The sequence below is a fragment of the Lipophrys pholis genome (assembly GCF_963383615.2).
Source record: "Lipophrys pholis genome assembly, chromosome: 5".
Lineage (NCBI taxonomy): Eukaryota > Metazoa > Chordata > Actinopteri > Blenniiformes > Blenniidae > Lipophrys > Lipophrys pholis.
In genome coordinates, this window is record NC_137628.1 from 14,325,265 (window position 1) to 14,343,045 (window position 17,781).

The 17,781-nt window shown below is 41.2% G+C and overlaps 2 protein-coding genes across 3 annotated transcripts in view; one reads left to right on the plus strand and one right to left on the minus strand.

Annotated features, from left to right (window-relative positions):
* ncf4 (neutrophil cytosolic factor 4) overlaps positions 1 to 2,028 on the minus strand; it is a 50,391-nt gene extending 48,363 nt beyond the window's left edge. The window contains exons 1-3 of the mRNA XM_080462931.1: positions 1,744 to 2,028; positions 925 to 1,009; positions 671 to 830 (exon numbers count right to left, since the gene is read on the minus strand). Of these exons, the coding sequence (XP_080319057.1) occupies positions 671 to 830; positions 925 to 1,009; positions 1,744 to 1,790 (292 nt within the window). The 5' untranslated portion in view covers positions 1,791 to 2,028. The remainder of the gene's footprint in view (positions 1 to 670; positions 831 to 924; positions 1,010 to 1,743) is intronic.
* pvalb7 (parvalbumin 7) overlaps positions 1 to 17,781 on the plus strand; it is a 62,099-nt gene that overhangs the window by 33,170 nt on the left and 11,148 nt on the right. The window lies entirely within an intron of this gene.

Sequence of the window (17,781 nt, forward strand, 5' to 3'; positions counted from 1 at the left end):
GTGAAATGTCCTGAAAACTTCTCCCACGGCTGTTTCATTCTGCACGTTTTTACAAACACACCCTGACAACATGGCTTTGAGGCGAATGCGAGCAACAGGGCAACTCGCTATCACGGCAGCTTCATCAATATATCGGCTCACCACGAGAGTTTGTAAATGTTTGTGATCAATTTAGAAATTAAAAAATAAAAATAAAAAATCAATATATCGGCTCAGGTCTCAGTGTTGTGTTGTGTCAGCTACTCTTTGTTTAATTTGCTCCACACAGTTACTATCGTAGCAGATTTTTTTCAATAAAGTCTCACCAGTTATGTCAAAAACCTCTGGCGAGAACATGAGCTGTGCTTTCTTTGCTCATAGATTTCCAAAGCCATTACTACAAGTATTTCAAAATGGGAGAACAATAACATTGGAAAGTCTTAACTTCAGACAAAGCCTGGCATTTGTGGCGTAAACCACCGCTCTTTGATCAGATAGCATCACAAACCAAAACATGTTGGCAGGAAGCCACCGAGCAAAATGAGGAGTCAGAGAGCGGGAGTGGTTGCATAGTTTGTCTCACAGATTTCTTCTCGCATGTCAGATTGCAAAGAATCCAGTGACGTAACAATGCGTCTGTTGAGCTTTCAACAGAGTGAAATCCGACACAGACAGGTCGTACTGTACACACCTGGAATGGAGGGCAGGTTGCAGGTGTTGGGACCTGGCCTGTCGGGGTCTTCGGGGGAGTATTTGCCCTCCAGGATCTGGTGGAGGTTGAAAAACTCTTGGTATCTCCTGTAGATCAGATATTTGCTCCCTCCTTTTGTCTTGACTTCAATTATAAACCTCTGGAAAACAAAAATAGGTGAAGATTAGTTGAATAACAGATGAATGTGTGCTGACTTTTTCGGCTCGGTTTGAGCCGGCTTCCTTCATACTTACAAAGTAGTCAATGAAGCCCTTCACCTCCTCGATGTCCGCGATGGTGGCTGTGATCGGGATGTTATGTGGGAGCTGATCAAAGTCACTGAGCAGCAAAGACAGAGTGGAGATGAAAGTTACTGAACAAACATTCAGCCATTACATATTTGGCTCAGAGAAAAAGGAAAGGACAAAAGTTTCTTTGGTCTGTAAGAATGATTCGATTCATCTGAAATTCCCCTCAGAAAACGCTTCATACACAAGCTACAACAAAACAGCTGCAACTGCACCTTTTAACCAAATAATTCTGTTTTAAATTGCAAACGTTTATGAGAAGTAAATCTTTAAAAAAAAAAATGCAACATCATTGAAAATGTGTTTATTTCTACACTCACAATCAAACATAAAGTCTCAATTGTCTTATTATCTTAAAATTTTGTGATATGATGAGTGACTGTACTTGGATTCAAACTACTTCAGTTATTATTGTGAAGATTAACTTTAAAAAAGGTTTGGAATATTTCAATATACGTATGCGTAATTTCTGCATACTAACGCAGACGTGTGTGACAATTCCCGTGTTTTAATACTTCAGGACGTCTCTATGAAGCTGGATTTATTTTATTGATTCCTTTGAGATATAATATTTAGGATTTTTTTTTTTTATGGCAAAACGTTTCTTCTTCTGAAAAAAAGGCAAAGTGATAACACCGTAGTAAACACTGTGCGTGCGTTAAAAACAACAACAAGTGCATCTACACCTTTATACTCAAATATAACTGTTGCGTAAACTCTGCAGGATGACGCACAAACAGCACCTGAATCTACCTGAACACTCACCTCTCCTCACGTAACTGCTGCGGAAGCGACATGGTGTTTTTACGCATACTTCAGGCTGCGGGAGAGCAGAGAAATGCGCACCTTTGTACGCACAGACAGCAGCTTCTTGTCGCGCACTCACAAAGGACTGGACCGACTGACCAACTGACTGCAAGTTTGGAAAGAACCGTGCGGAAGCAGGCAACAGGAAGCAGAAGTTCCCCAACAACGCACGAGCGGCTGCCGTGCGTGTATTTGAGCAGCATCTGCATATCAAACTATCATCTGCAGCCTCAACTTTGAGATAAAAGCAGGTAGAAAGTGAAAGAAAGAGCAAGGAGTTGCGGGAGGGGGCGCCAGCGAGCTTCAGGGGAGAGTGCCGCATCAGGGGACGCATATACCCAGATTATGTCCCAGTAATTTCTGAGGATAGAATATGACAAAATGGGAACAAAAACGTTGTAATCTTTTCTAACATAGGATTTGCCTCAAAACTGATTGGAATAAATTGTCAACTAAAAGAGGTGCAAGTAGTAAAGTAGGAGGCCCTGGTGTAGAGTTAATCTATAAAATATTGTATGTGTTTTGGTCTGGTTTGCTTTCCAATTACCTTTAATCACTATGGATTAATAAAAAAAAACAACAACAGATAAATGATAAATGATAATTATTGCTTTTAGGTTAAAAGCAGGCTGATTGGAGGTATTAAACATAAAGTAAAACTTTGTGATCGTGACAATAGTTTAACTTATTCGCTGGTTATAAATAGACTTTACAGTTGACTGTAAATTTAAAACAAGTGATAACCGTAGTCCTAAATTGTAATATAGCTGCTGTTGGTCAGGGGTTAGTAGAAGTTCAATGATATCTTATCAAATATAAAAGCTTGAAAGCAAACATCGCTGTGGGTGTTGATATGATTTGCAGATTTTATTCACTGATTGCTTTTCACATGTGTCATACTTCTAGTATCGGCTTCATGATTATTGACTGAAGAAAAGCGGCTTTTTCGTCCCTTTAACTGAATTTAAAATATTTAAATTCAAGCAAATTTAGTTCTGTTAACCTGTAGGTCGCTGTTGCCTAGCAACTATCCTTTTGTTTCACTCTTAATTTATCATCACAAATGTTCATAAAATGTTTAGTGTCTGGTGTTGTAATCCAGGTGAAAGCTGAATGGAGACGATGTGACACTGTGCAGAACATTTTCTAACTAAATGTACACAAAATTAAATACCTTTTTCTGGATAAATTGAAAAAATTTTCTGCGGTTGATTTTGCCTTCATAATTAAGCTCTGAACTCATTTCATTTCATTTCATGTATTTTTATTTTGAACATCCAAATCAAAAATCCAAATCACAAATTCATAACAACCAAATATATTTCCCTAAACAAACGGAATAAGTTCACCAGTGTCCAGTATCTGTATCTGTCTGCCCCTGTCTCTGTCTGACCCTGTCTCTGTCTGCCCCTGTCTCTGTCTGTCTGTCTGCCCCTGTCTCTGTCTGCCCCTCTCTCTGTGTGTCCCTGTGTCTCACATCATGTTCCCAGTCTCTGTGTCTGTCTACCCCTGTCTCTGTGTCTGTCTGCCCCTGTCTCTGTGTCTGTCTGCCCCTGTCTCTGCCTGCCCCTGTCTCTGCCTGCCCCAGTCTCTGTGTCTGTCTACCCCTGTCTCTGTCTGCCCCTGTCTCTGTCTGTCTGTCTGCCCCTGTCTCTGTCTGCCCCTCTCTCTGTGTGTCCCTGTGTGTCTCACATCATGTTCCCAGTCTCTGGGTCTGTCTACCCCTGTCTCTGTGTCTGTCTGCCCCTGTCTCTGCCTGCCCCTGTCTCTGTGTCTGTCTGCCCCTGTCTCTGTGTCTGTCTACCCCTGTGTGTCTCACGTCATGTTCCCAGTCTCTGTGTCTGTCTGCCCCTGTCTCTGTTTGTCTGCCCCTGTCTCTGTCTGCCCCTGTCTCTGTCTGTCTGTCTGCCCCTGTCTCTGTCTGCCCCTCTCTCTGTGTGTCCCTGTGTGTCTCACATCATGTTCCCAGTCTCTGTGTCTGTCTACCCCTGTCTCTGTGTCTGTCTGCCCCTGTCTCTGTCTGCCCCTCTCTCTGTGTGTCCCTGTGTGTCTCACATCATGTTCCCAGTCTCTGTGTCTGTCTACCCCTGTCTCTGTGTCTGTCTGCCCCTGTCTCTGTCTGCCCCTCTCTCTGTGTGTCCCTGTGTGTCTCACATCATGTTCCCAGTCTCTGTGTCTGTCTACCCCTGTCTCTGTGTCTGTCTGCCCGTCTCTGCCTGCCCCTGTCTCTGTCTGCCCCTGTCTCTGTGTCTGTCTACCCCTGTGTGTCTCACGTCATGTTCCCAGTCTCTGTGTCTGTCTGCCCCTGTCTCTGTCTGTCTGCCCCTGTCTCTGTGTCTGTCTACCCCTGTCTCTGTCTGTCTGTCTGCCCTTGTCTCTGTGTCTGTCTACCCCTGTCTCTGTCTGTCTGCCCCTGTGTGTCTCACGTCATGGTTCCAATTGACCAATGGTCTTCTCCCTCTGTGTGGACCTGTCATTATGAGTTCCACCTGTGTCCTCCCTACCCCTGTCTATTTAAACCGTCTCCCTCTGTCGTCTGTGTCGGCTCGTCTTGTCGTCCTGTGTCCCCTGCGTTTCCTTGTGTTCCCTGGACTTTTCTACAATAAACCTAATTTTATGGAACTCTGTGAGTCTGTGCTTGGGTCCGTCCATTTAGTTATTTAACCAGAATTGTGGGGAAACCAGAGCACCTGGAGAAAACCCACATGAATAACTTCTAATGGATTACTGGCTTCTGAAGAGTCGGTTCTGGATGTCGTTGCCACGGTAGGTAGTAGAAAGGACCGGTCCCACAGCAACCTCCTCTTCGTTTGGTGACTTCATACTTACCTGGAACCATCCGTGCCAGAAACCCTCATATTTCTTTTTCACTTCCTTCTCGCTCACTTTCCTTGCCAGCCTCATCTGTTCCTCGTTCTGCTCTTTCGACTGTTTTGTTGTCTTGAGTTCTTTGACCTCAAACCTTCTTGGCCTCTTCCATCGTCTCTCTGGCCTTCTTCTCTCTGTTGTCATTGTTCAATGCCTTTTGAAGAGCCGCCTCCAGAAGCCTCGTTTCTTCATGTTCTTGGCCTGGAGTTCCTCCTCTAAGGCCTTGTTCGCCTCCTCTAGCCTGGTCTGCTCAGCCAGCAGGGTGTTACACTGACTGTGGAGGGACTCCTTTTCCTTCAGCAGGATCTCCTTTTCCTCCAACGTTTTCTCACTTTCCTCCAGCACAGTATTGTACTGACTGTGGAGGGACTTCTTTTCCTTCAGCAGGATCTCCTTTTCCTCCAGCACAGTATAGTACTGACTGTGGAGGATGTCCTTTTCCTCCAATAGGGTCTTGTATTGACTGTGGAGGGACTCCTTTTCCTCCAGCACATTATTGTACTGACTATTGAGGGACTCCTTTTCCTCCAGCACAGTATTGTACTGACTATGGAGGGACTCCTTTTCCTCCAGCACAGTATTGTACTGACTATGGAGGGACATCTTTTCCTCCAGCACAGAATTGTACTGACTATGGAGGGACTCCTTTTCCTCTAGCACAGTATTGTACTGACTATGGAGGGACTCCTTTTCCTCTAGCACAGTATTGTACTGTCTATGGAGGGACTCCTTTTCCTCTAGCACAGTATTGTACTGTCTATGGAGGGACTCATTTTCCTCCAACAGGGTCTTGTATTGACTGTGGAGGGACTCCTTTTCCTCCAGCACAGTATTGTACTGACTGTGGAGGGACTCATTTTCTTCCAACAGGGTCTTGTATTGACTGTAGAGGGACTCCTTTTCCTCCAGCACAGTATTGTACCTACTGTGGAGGGACTCATTTTCCTCCAGCACAGTATTGTACTGACTATGGAAGGACTCCTTTTCCTCTAGCACAGTATTGTACTGACGGTGGAGGGACTCATTTTCCTCCAACAGGGTCTTGTATTGACTATGGAGGGACTCCTTTTCCTCCAGCACAGTATTGTACTGACTATGGAGGGACTCCTTTTCCTCCAGCACAGTATTGTACTGACTGCGGAGGGTCTTCTCCGACCCCTTGTCCTCTCCTTCCTGGAGGTACTTCTTTGACTTTTTATCCAGCTCATCTAAGGTGGCTTGCAGCATTGCACAGAGACTCTTATTTTCCTTCTGGAGTTCAGCAATGCCTTTTTCACTTCCAGTGAGATGCACATTCAGATGGATCACATTTCCTTTGAAGTCACTGATTGTTTGCATTGACTGGCTGTCTGAGGAGGCCTGGAACATCTGGTTGTCTTCCTCCAACAGTCCACCAGTCGTCTGGCGATGCTCCAGTTTGGATTTCTCCAACAGTCCACCGGTCATCAGGAGATGCTCCAGTCTGGATTTTTTCCTGTCCAGCTCTTCTTCAATTTTCCGTAATTCCTGTCTGTTCAAAGGATTTTTCTGCTTGCATAATTCTTGACGTGTGTTCTCGAGTTCACCGATTTCGCCGCGCAGCACCATCATCTCACGAGCAGCTTTCGGTGTAGGAGCCATGGCAGCGTCCTGTTCAAAATCTTTACGGTTTCCGCCTCTCTGTGCCATTTCTCAAACCTTTTCAAAGTAAAACTAATAATGTGGTGGCTACTGTGCCAGCGAGTGCTATTTATCAAACCTTTTTTCAAATAAAACGATTAATGTCGTCGCTACTGTACCAGCTATTGCTATGTCCTACCAAGTCCGCAGTTCAAATGTTTGTGCTGATCCAACGTGGCGTGGCCTCTTATTTATAGACGTCACTTTTTGACATCACCCTTTCATCTTGAAGACATTACAATTTGACCTTGATGGCTTTGATTCCAAGATCAGTGTGGGTGTGACTTTGAGCTGATGATCAAAGGTGTGACTTTGATATAATGATCAAAGTCACACCCAGTGACTTTGTTACTCAGTGTTTGTGTTGAGTGTATGTTTCAGAAACGGTCTATATTATCAATATCATTTTCTTTGTTGAAGATACAGTGACTCAGGTCCTGTGTAGAGGTGGTGGACTGTGTACAGCTCTGGCATTCATAACATCTGTGCCTTGTTTGTTATAAAGAAAGCATGTATGCATGTTCTCTGATGCCCAGTTTGCGTTTAATAAATGAAAAATACTACTCAAGTATGTGTCATTTGTGTATTTGAATATGTGATGAAGCTGGCAAAGGTGCAGACACATTTTATTCACGTGCCTAGTTATTAATTCTTTGCTGAATTTCAGCATCACATCAGTAAGATAAGGACGGACAGCAGAGCCAGACATAATGCTAAATTAAAGCTACAAGCAGCCAAAGAATTAGTATATCATGAAAATGTTCAATATTTTTTGTCACTCATTTCAGAAAGTCAGACCCATATACAATATAGGCTCATGACACACAGAGTGGAATATTTCAAGCCTTTATTTCTTGAAATGTTGATGATTATGGCTTACAGAGAGTGAAAACCCAAAATTCAGCCTCTCAGAAAATGAGAATATTCCATAAGATCAAGAAAAAAAGGAATATTTTAAACAAAAATGTAAGGCTTGTGAAAAGTATGTTCATTTCTCTGCACTCAATACTTGGTTGGCTCCTTTTGCATGAGTGACTGCGTCTTAGCGGCGTGGCATGGAGTGGCGCCTGTAGCACTGCTCAGGTGTAATGGAAGCCCAGGTAGCTTTGATAGCAGCCTTCAGGTCATCTGCATTGTTGGTCTGGTGTCTCTCACCGTCCTCTTGACAATAGCCAGAGATTGTCTCTGGGGTTCAGCTCAGGCCAGTCTGCTGGCCAATCCAGCACAGTAACACCAAGGTCATTGAAGAAGCTTCTGGTACCTTTGGAAGTGTGGGCAGGTGCCAAGTCCCGCTGGAAAATGAAATCAGCATCTCCATAAAGCTCGTCAGCAGAAGGAAGCATAAAGTGCTCTAAAGTTTCCTGCTGGATGCTGCGTTGATTGTGGACTTCAGAAAACCCAGTGGAGCGACAGCAGCAGAGGACATGGCAGCACAAATCATCACAGACTGAGGAAACTTCACACTGGACCTCAAGCAAGGTGGATTCTGAGCCTCTCCATCTTCCTCCACACTCTGGGACCTTGATCTCCAAATGAGATGCAAAATGTTCTTTCATGTGAAAAAAGGGCTTTGGAGCAACAGTCCAGTTCTTTTCCTCCACAGCCTTGGTAAGACTCTTCTGACCTGGTCTCTTGTTCAGGAGTGTCTTGACACCAGGAAGCCACGTTAGGATCCCATGTCTAGGATTGGTCTGTGCCTAGTGGCTCTTGATGCGCTGACTCCAGCCTCAGTCCGTCCTTGTGAAGCTCCCCCAAATTCTTCAACGCATTTTTCTTGACAATCCTCTTCAGGCTGCGCTCCTCCCTTTTGCTGGTGCACCTTTTCCTCCAACACTTTTTCCTTCCACTCAACTTTCTCTGAACATGCTTGGATCCAGCGCTCTGTGAACAAGCAGCTTCTTTAGCAAGGACCTTTTGTGGCTGACCCTCCTTGTGGAGGGTGTCGATTAGGACTGCCACTAACGATTATTTTGATAGTCAACTAATGACCGATAATTTTTTTCGATTAGTCGACTAATCGGATCATACATAAATTGAATGTAAAACATACAGCTTATCACACCAGCATGAAGCTGCTCTTCTATAACCATCATTAGTTTTCAGCTTGAAGTGTTTAAGGTTTATGCTAACTAAAAATAAAGACAATTAGGATGATAGTTCATTAAACCTTTAATGGAATATGCTTGTAGCAACAAACACTTGTGCAAACAGCTGAGTAAAATAAGGAAAGGGCACTTGTCTAAACAACACAAAAATAAATACTTCAGGTTTATTTTTTAGGTTTTTTCTTTCCTTAATTTGCCTTTGGCATCCAACAGCAGCAATGAGGGAGGCACCTGGAACTAAGGAGTTATTAAAGTTTTGGTCTCGCTGACTCAAAGAGAACACGAGTGCATTTAGTACTCACAACTGTTAACGTTTACAGCTATATGAGTAAGTAGTTAGCTGCTAATATTAGCGTAAACAGAGAGCTAACTAACTAGTCAGTTAGCTCACCGAGACGATGGTCCCTCTTCATCGTTGTCACGAGCCACAACGTACTTCCTTTTTCTCTTCAGGTGCTCATTTTCAGGTGCTCATTTACTCCTGAATCCTGCTTTTGAGCGTCTTTTGAAAGAAGGGGAGTTTTATATGTTTAAGGCCCTGTTCACATGACAATAGTTCAAGTGAAAACGCATCATTTTTTGTTGTGTTTGAAGTTTTGCATTTACACGAATGGAGGAATGTTCCAGTTCTTTAGCTGCTAAATTGTACTCAGTGTTACATCACTAAATGGTGATCTGGTGTTTCGCATCGATAGTTCATAGCTATATTACCTGTCAAGCCAATTGAATGGACACAATGTTTTCACCACACCCTTCAGACGACTGGAGATATAAAACCGGACACGGTCACGGAAAACTGTATGAATATCAAAAAACTTGTAAACTGATATTTAGTTCACAAGGATTTCAGCATCCTTAAAGCAAATTCACTGTCAGATCTACCTTTAGAATTGTTTGGTTATTGTGTTTTAACATGGACATGAATAAAGCAGCTGTGAACACAGATACAGTGCCAATAAGATATAATTGTCAAGTTATTGACAATTATACATATAGATGTCCTTGTATCTATATTTATATATTTCCACATATCTATAAGCAGAAGTTGAATAGATACATAAATAGTGCTGGTAAAAAAGTTAGTATTTTATAATTATCTTAATTCTTTATTGTTTTCTATCCATTTCTACCAACTTAGGTTCCATTTACACATTTTCAGATCAACATAAAACTGTGCCCAAGAATATTTCCCTATTATATACAATTGAAAGGCAACCAACACACGCATGATTAGTACTAAACTGTGGGTTGTGTCAGCTCAGTGGTTGGTTCAATATATTGTTCCAGTTGGGTATTATTGGTACCACAAGTACATCACAGAGTATACATTTACACGTTAGCATTGCTACGGTTATGATCTCCATGACAACAGTGCTAATTATTACACCAAATTTCTTCATCTTGAGATGTATAATTTTGAATTCCATTCTTTCAATCTTCATTGATGATTAGTTCTTGCGATTGTGTCTCTATATATTTAATACTTGAGCTGTAGATTTTTACAGCTCATCACGTATTAATGCTGCCCTATCCTGTAAGGCCAATTATCAATCTTTCAAGAAGTAAACACATTGTCAGGGTATAGTCATTATTTTTTAAGTGGTCCGGGTCTGTCCTCTGCACCTATTTAGTCAATGTCAAGCCTTTGCCTACAGCATGTGCTGACATTACGTCCTTTTCCTCCCTCTTCTTTTTTTAATCTAATCTGAACGCACACTCTGAATCATCAGCTTCACCACACACACACACACACACACACACACACACGCACACACACACACACACACACACACACACACACACACACACACACACACACACACACACACACTGACTCAGATTTGACCTCGCTAATGTTGACATTTGTATGTAAATACAAGCAGGTAATTGCAGACTTTCACTTGAGGTGAAATTGTTTTATTATAGAGAGAGAGAGAGAGAGAGAGAGAGAGAGAGAGAGAGAGAGAGAGAGAGAGAGAGAGAGAGAGAGAGAGAGAGAGAGAGAGAGAGAGAGAGAGAGAATAAATCATGTCTGTCCTCTTTCTTTGCTCGTTCTTACCTTTACTGACATCTAGTGTTATAAACTCAACTGTCATATATATATATATATATATATATATATATATATATATATATATATATATAGTTTATGACACTAGATGTCAGTACAGGCAAGAACGAGCAGAGAAAGAGAGGACAGACATGATTTATCATCCCATAACCAATGTTTTTTTTTGAGCGCTTCAGATGACAAGTGGGTTATAGATTGCAGCAAGAGCAACTAATCAGTCTCTATCTGATCTGTTGTGGCATCACTTCTACTGGAGACCCTCAGCAGTCTCTACACGGACTGAATTTATACCCTCATGATGAAAACTCAGCATCTCAGCACTGCAAACAGCTGCGGGTTTCACATAAAGAGACACAATCTGCAGTATGTGGAGCTCTCACACTGCACCACAGCTCGGACAAACAGATACAAACATTATACTGGTCTGGATTGTCGTTTTCACAAATACACTTCATAGATATTGTAGATACAAGTGTTTTAGTGCAGTGATATGGTGTGTGTGTGTGTGTGTGTGTGTGTGTGTGTGTGTGTGTGTGTGTGTGTGTGTGTGTGTGTGTGTGTGTGTGTGTGTGTGTGTGTGTGTGTGTGTGTGTGTGTGTGTGTGTGTGTGTGTGTGTGTGTGTGTGTGTGTGTGTGTGTGTGTGTGTGTCAAATATCTTCTGCATGTCTATTTCCAAACAAGCTGAGCTGGATCCTCAGACACGCTGCTTGTGTAACCGGCCATGGATTGCAGAAACATCTTTCAAGGGTGTATTTATCTTCAAGGTCACGCCAGCTGCTTTAGCCCATACGAGAGTGTGTGCGTGTAGGGGAATGTGTGTGTGTGCGTGCGTGCGTGCGTGCCTGCGTGCCTGCGTGTGTTCTGTAGCCTTTTAATATACCTCTGAAACACAAGAGCACTGTAAAAAAGTAGGGCTGATGAAATATAATAGGCCATGAAGTTGACAGGTAGCAACAGAAGAAGTGACACTGACAGAAAGTCTCAACAAACGCAGTGTTTGTGTTTACCATGTTGACAGCAGGTTGCTATTGCGACCACACCAGGGAAATAGAAAGAGGCTTCACATTGCATAACGACTGAAACAAAGTCAACAGCAGCTTTTTTGAAAAGGAAAGTGATATTGTTACAGACAGCATTGTAAATATTGGATATTTTAGAAAAAAACCTTTTAAACTAAGGTCATCTTTACACGACAGCATTTCAACGCATCGTTTATGCATTTCAGAAAAGTTCCGTGCAGGTGGAGTTGCCTGTATTTGTAATGAAACCCCACACACGTACACGCAGACCGCAATATGTTATAAACATTAACATTGAGTGTACATGGACATTCGTTTGGACAGACAATGAAGTTGGATTGTTATTTTGGTGACTCTCAACTATAAAACTACCATGTCTCATGAGAATATTGACTGGGGGTTAATACTCTGGAGGCCAACATTGTTGTTATTGTCCATCTACTTGTGCATGTGCAGAAGAACTATTTAGTACAGCCATGTTGTGTAGTAGCAGCGTTTCTGCTGTCCACACAGAGACTTAGAGATGGCATTTTCAAAAAGTTCCACCTTGCAGCCGCTTACAAACGGTTGCTTTTTCATTGGCTTCGAGCACTGTTTTCGTTAAACCCCAAAATACCCAAAACACAATGAAAGTTTTGCGTTTTCACTTGAAAACAGGGCCTAAGTAGTATGTTTGCTTTAGAACTCAATATTAAAGAGCCAGGTTACTGTTCAAGTTCAGCTTTTGATGAAATGTTTATTTATTTAGACAGTTTAAATATCAGGTTCAATATATTGAAAGAGGAATTCACTCGAGGGTGATTGGAGATATCCCTCTCTGGCCTTTTATCCCTTGAGAGCAATTAAAGCCACAGCAACCAGGACAAAAAATAGAACTAACAAACCAAAAAAAACTAATTATTATATATTTTTTTCTAAGTCTAAAGTTGGGCTGAAAACTGTCACAAGTAGTTTTGAAAGTTACCCAATTAATTCTGAACTCCCACACCACACAAAGTTTTCCTCAAATTGAGCAGAAAGTTGTTTTTGGTGTGAAAATATGTTTTAACTTAATGTCTTGCAACTGTTTGTACAAGAGTTTTTATCATGTCATCTGTCTTAGTGACTTTTAGATCACATTTGGTTATGAAATTGGAGTTTTAATGTGAAGTTCTTTAAATATCTATAATCCTTTTTCCTTTTAGGCCTGAATTTAGCCCTCAGGAACCTTAATATATTAAATGTACTTGAGCAACTGGACCCTTAACTTTGCAATTGGACGTCGACCTGCTTTACCAACAGAGACAGAGCCGGCCAGCAAAAGCTCATATGGACGGCCGATCATGTTTTTTTGTTCATGTTTTCACTTCTAACAAGCCAAACTAAAGTTCACAAGAACACAGGGAAAACATGAAGAGATGCTGGAAAGTTGAAACACGGGAACCCAGAAACACAAACAGAGTTGCTACTGGAGGGGTAAACACACCACAACACGGAGGGACCGACAACCAGAACACACAGAAGATGCCCAATATATACCGCAGTCACCAGGTGCAGCCAATGACACACTCAGTCACAGGTGAAACACATCAGGGCAGGGAACAGCAATCAGACAGGGAATGGGGAGTCAAGGAGCCTGAAATGAGAGCTACAGTAAGAATCTCAGAAAGAACACCAGAGACGAAACGTGAACTATGAAAATATACATTTTTCATCATGTATACTCTTCGCCACAACAACAACAACTTTAAAGTTTGAGTTTAAAGGTTGTTATGTCACTATTTTATTGGTCTGACCCACTCAACATGAAACTAGGCTGTATGTGGCCCCGGAACTAAAAACATGTTTGACACAACCGGTTTATATGATTAGAAAGAAAATACAGCTCACATGTCTTGAAGCTAGAGTTACAAAGAACAGAATATGCTTTATTGAAAAAGAAAGAAACCTCAAATATTTGCACTTGAAATAAAAATAGAAAGACAATATGATTTCATGACTAGTTACAGTATTGCACAGAAGCTTCAGGTGGAGGACATGATGGAGAACATGATGGAGAACATGCGGTTTACATTTTAATGGGCACAACCCACATTCTGAGCTTCGCTGCTCATCCCACAAATGCATGTTCCTGACAATTGACTGTGTTGTATTTGGCACTATATAAATAAAGTTGAATTGAATTGAAATTGACAATTATGAGACCACTTCAAAAAAAGTTAATAAAAAAAAAGACATTTGAATTACATAAGTTCAGTATTTTCTGCCAAACTCAAACCTCTAGATGTCTTATGTATGGTATATCATCTTGTAAAATTGGAAAACAGAGGTTTTATTTCATATCATTACGGATCACTGATCACATATTTTTGCAATTTGCTGAATCTAATCTTTTCAAAGTTTAACAGTAACAACCAATTACAGTAAATACTAAATGTTTGTGTAGTGAAATCATCTGAAGACTCTGAACTGTACCGAAGCCACATTTACCTAATAATCCTAAAGAAGAATATTACAGTATATGAAATGCATACATGCATCTTTCTTGTAGTGTGAGTCTATATGGGCTGTTAATGCAAAATGATATGTCCATTATCTCATGTGATTTTTATTCCAAACTATCACATAATGCGAACAATTTTGCGTAACAGGCCAAACTCCCACACACTCCCACACACACCAACCATGATATCAGGACTAAATATACCTCTGGAACCAGTGCCTGTGGTGCACATTTTGGAAAACTGTGGGGCTTCCTACTCCCACTCCGCCGTGCATTTTGGCCCCGAGTTGATCTCGAGAGGCTGCAGGCTCTGGTGCAGGAGAGGAATTCAACCAAAGATGTGTGAACATGTATAAAACTGCAGTGTTAAAAATATTAGTCCGTTTTCAAGTCAAATTTTAATGCACATAAAAACAAAGCGTAAAAAAAAAAATCCCTTTGAGATGGAGTTTATTCCACTGATGTCAAAATAGGCTTCTTTTAACCTTCATTAGCAGTAGAAAAATATTTAATATTATTATAGCTACAAAGAATTTAGCCATGTTTACATGACTAAATTTTCAATTGGACGCAACCTTTCTGAAATGCTGCTATTGCACATGTGCACGAGGTCCATAATAAATATGTCTTCTGCGCATGTGTTAATAGCGGGACCATCGTTGGACATCATTTTCAAAATGTTGACGTGAAAACGTGAAACTTTTCTGAAACAAAAATGCAAAAACAATCCATTTTAATGATGTCACTGTAGCGAATGGCGTTAAACTAGCATGTTTAGATTGTTTTAGTTTGGAATCAAAGAGTCCTGGTTAACACATCATCACGATGAACGGACAATCAATTACTTTATGTTTACAACTAAATGCTATATAGGTAAATGTCTGTGTCATTTGCAGAAAGCAAATATTTTGATTCCTAAAAAGTGAAATAGTTGAACTGGACTTTCACTGTCTATCAGAACATGTTGGTTTTGTAATTGGAGAAGTATGAATTGTTGGGTTTTTTTAGACAGAGAGAACAACTGTTATAGTTTGAGCTTTAAAACTGATAAGCTTGAAAGACGTTGTGTTTTTGGCTTTAGATTAATTTGTTTACCTTCTCTTAGAAAACAATTTCTTTTTATTTTCTCTATTGCAGAACCGGTGCACAACTGTGTTTAATCTATCTAATCACCTTCCTGTGTTTGAACTCTTTATTGTAAACTTTAACTTTCAGTCATGGAATCTAAAGGTTCCAATATACATATGGCTTTGGTCTGGTTCTTGCGCCGTCGATCTATACTCCAGTATACATTATATCCAGGGTGCAAAGTACCTGGTGCAGTTTAATTCACAGGAAAATAGATATGAAGCCATCACCTCTAAAAGCATAGACGTTTCCCATCCCATCATTTCTTAACACTCTGATGTCACACAGTTTCTGCCTCACACCAGCCTGGTTGTGAATCACTGAATTCTTCTTTTCAAATGGTGAGTCTCGGCAGTCTGACTCTGACTTTAGTCTTGCAATTTATTCTCTCTACATTCCGTCACTACATTTGTTCATGTTTGAACAAAGCATACATTTTTAAATGAGTCATATTATACAGCTTTTCAACACTTCACATGAGTTCAAAGTCCAAATCCAGCTTTTCCTTGATTTTCATCCATTTGAGTACCGGATCACATGAGCTGCATTCAGAATCTGCTGTGTCTGTGTGAGCTGGACTGGCTCCGCCCACAAATACCCATCTTGGGAAGAGGAGGAAGTACGAGGGAGGGCCTACCTTGATTGGCAAAACCCATGAGGACACTTTGTACGGTTTGATTTCTCATTCTGTTTTTGGAGCAAACTTTTTAAAAATTGAAACAAGGCAGATGATAGATTTATTTTTTTCACTTCTGTGGCGTCAGTCCAAGGTATTACTGTTGGAAAACCATCAGGAAGTGAATGTATAATATGACCCCTTTAGAGTTTTGAGCTTTGTTTAAAAAAATCGCAATTGATCAGATTATCTTTTGTTTATGTGGTACCGCAGTGAGTCACTACTTGACTACCTGTATTCAGTTTAAAACAAAAGAAACAGCAGAATTTGTGTAAGAACAGCAAAATGGCTCAATTGCTAAAACTCACTACCTACTACCACCCAGTGGACAAATGAAGTATCACTGAGAACTGTGATACTGGACCTTTTAAACAACAACAGGTCTTTTTCACTACACTTCAAAATATAATTCTGACTTTGTTATTGGATATTGTGTATCTAAGACCCCGTTTTGAAGTTTCAAGTGAAAACGTATAATGTTTGCATGTTCGTTTTGGAAAAGTACCGTGTTTCCACGGTAACATTTTGAGAACATTTACACAGAAATGGTAGAAACTCTGGAAACATTGAAATTTCCATGTTGGGGCACAAGTGGGTGCTGGTGGTTGTTTTTGTAATCAGATCACTAACACGTGCACCGAGAACAATATGTTATAACATTAACAATGGCGAGTACACGGACATTCATATGGACATACAAGAAAGTTGGATTATTATAAAGGTGACTCTCAACTATAGAACTACCGAGTCCTACTGCCAATGGACTGGGAGTCATGACACCCTGGAAGTTGCCATTGTTGTTATTGTCCAACCACTCCTGCATGTGCAGTATAGACTACAGCTCACATGCACAGTAGCAAAATGGATGTTTTCCCGTTTCTACACAGTTTGGGTTTGAGCATTTTCAGAAAGTTCCATTTTGAGAGTTGTTTTCTTGTAATTGTTGTGGCCTAACTTGACATCACTTTGTAAATTAGTTTACGGTGACTTTTACCTTATTTTCAAAAACAACATGAGATCATCGCCACGCTAACATGTAAGTTAGCCCACACAAAAAACTAAAATCTGTGACGTAAGACATTTTAAGACCATTGAAAGCAAACCAGAACAATACGTTGAACCAACTACTGCGCTGACACAACCCACAGTACAAATCGTGTGTGTTAGTTGCTTTTTGAATGCGTACAATACAGACATATTCTTGATCACAGCTTCATGTTGATCTGTTTTGGACCAGTCATGAGATTGAACAGATTTGTCTAAATAATATTCTTTAAGTGCTTGTGATTGAAGATCTCATATCCCTTTAAGATGGAGTCAATCCTCCTAAAACAAATCGCATTGATCGGTGGACTGTCACTGTACAAGCATCTCCTCTCTGTTGGTGCCACAAAGCTCCTGCCACTACATGCACTGGGTCCCCCTGTGGTTATTTTTAGAGCCAATATCAGCTGATCTCTGGGCGACTACACAAGGGATACCCCGATGTGATCAACACACACAAACACACACAGCTCTGACTGAGTTGTGACGTAATGCTCCACCTGTTGCTGAAAAGCGAGTTGCTGATTGAAAGCACCGAAGTTCATCTCGTGGGGTGTTCTCACTCTGATCTGCAGAGCACACTGTACAAGTTTCATCTATTTATGTAATTATCACTCAATCTGTGTCTGTCCCTTCTCCCCTGAGCACATCACTGTTTTGTGTTGCTGAGTCATTTGATGGATCTGGGGTCTCTGAACTCTTGTTATTCAAACACTGCAGGATTTCATTTGCACATCAGCACATCCATACGACTCTCTGTCACCCCCCCCCCCCCCGGATTCTTTTCTTCCACGTTACTCACTCTTCTCGGCATGTCGTTCTCGCGTCCTCACCCCTCAACTCCCCTCCCCCATTTTCAACATGGGCTGAAATTCAATATCGAGGGGACAATTTAAGACAGTCCCAGAGTGCGGACAGCGGGTCAGAGCAGGACATGATGGGA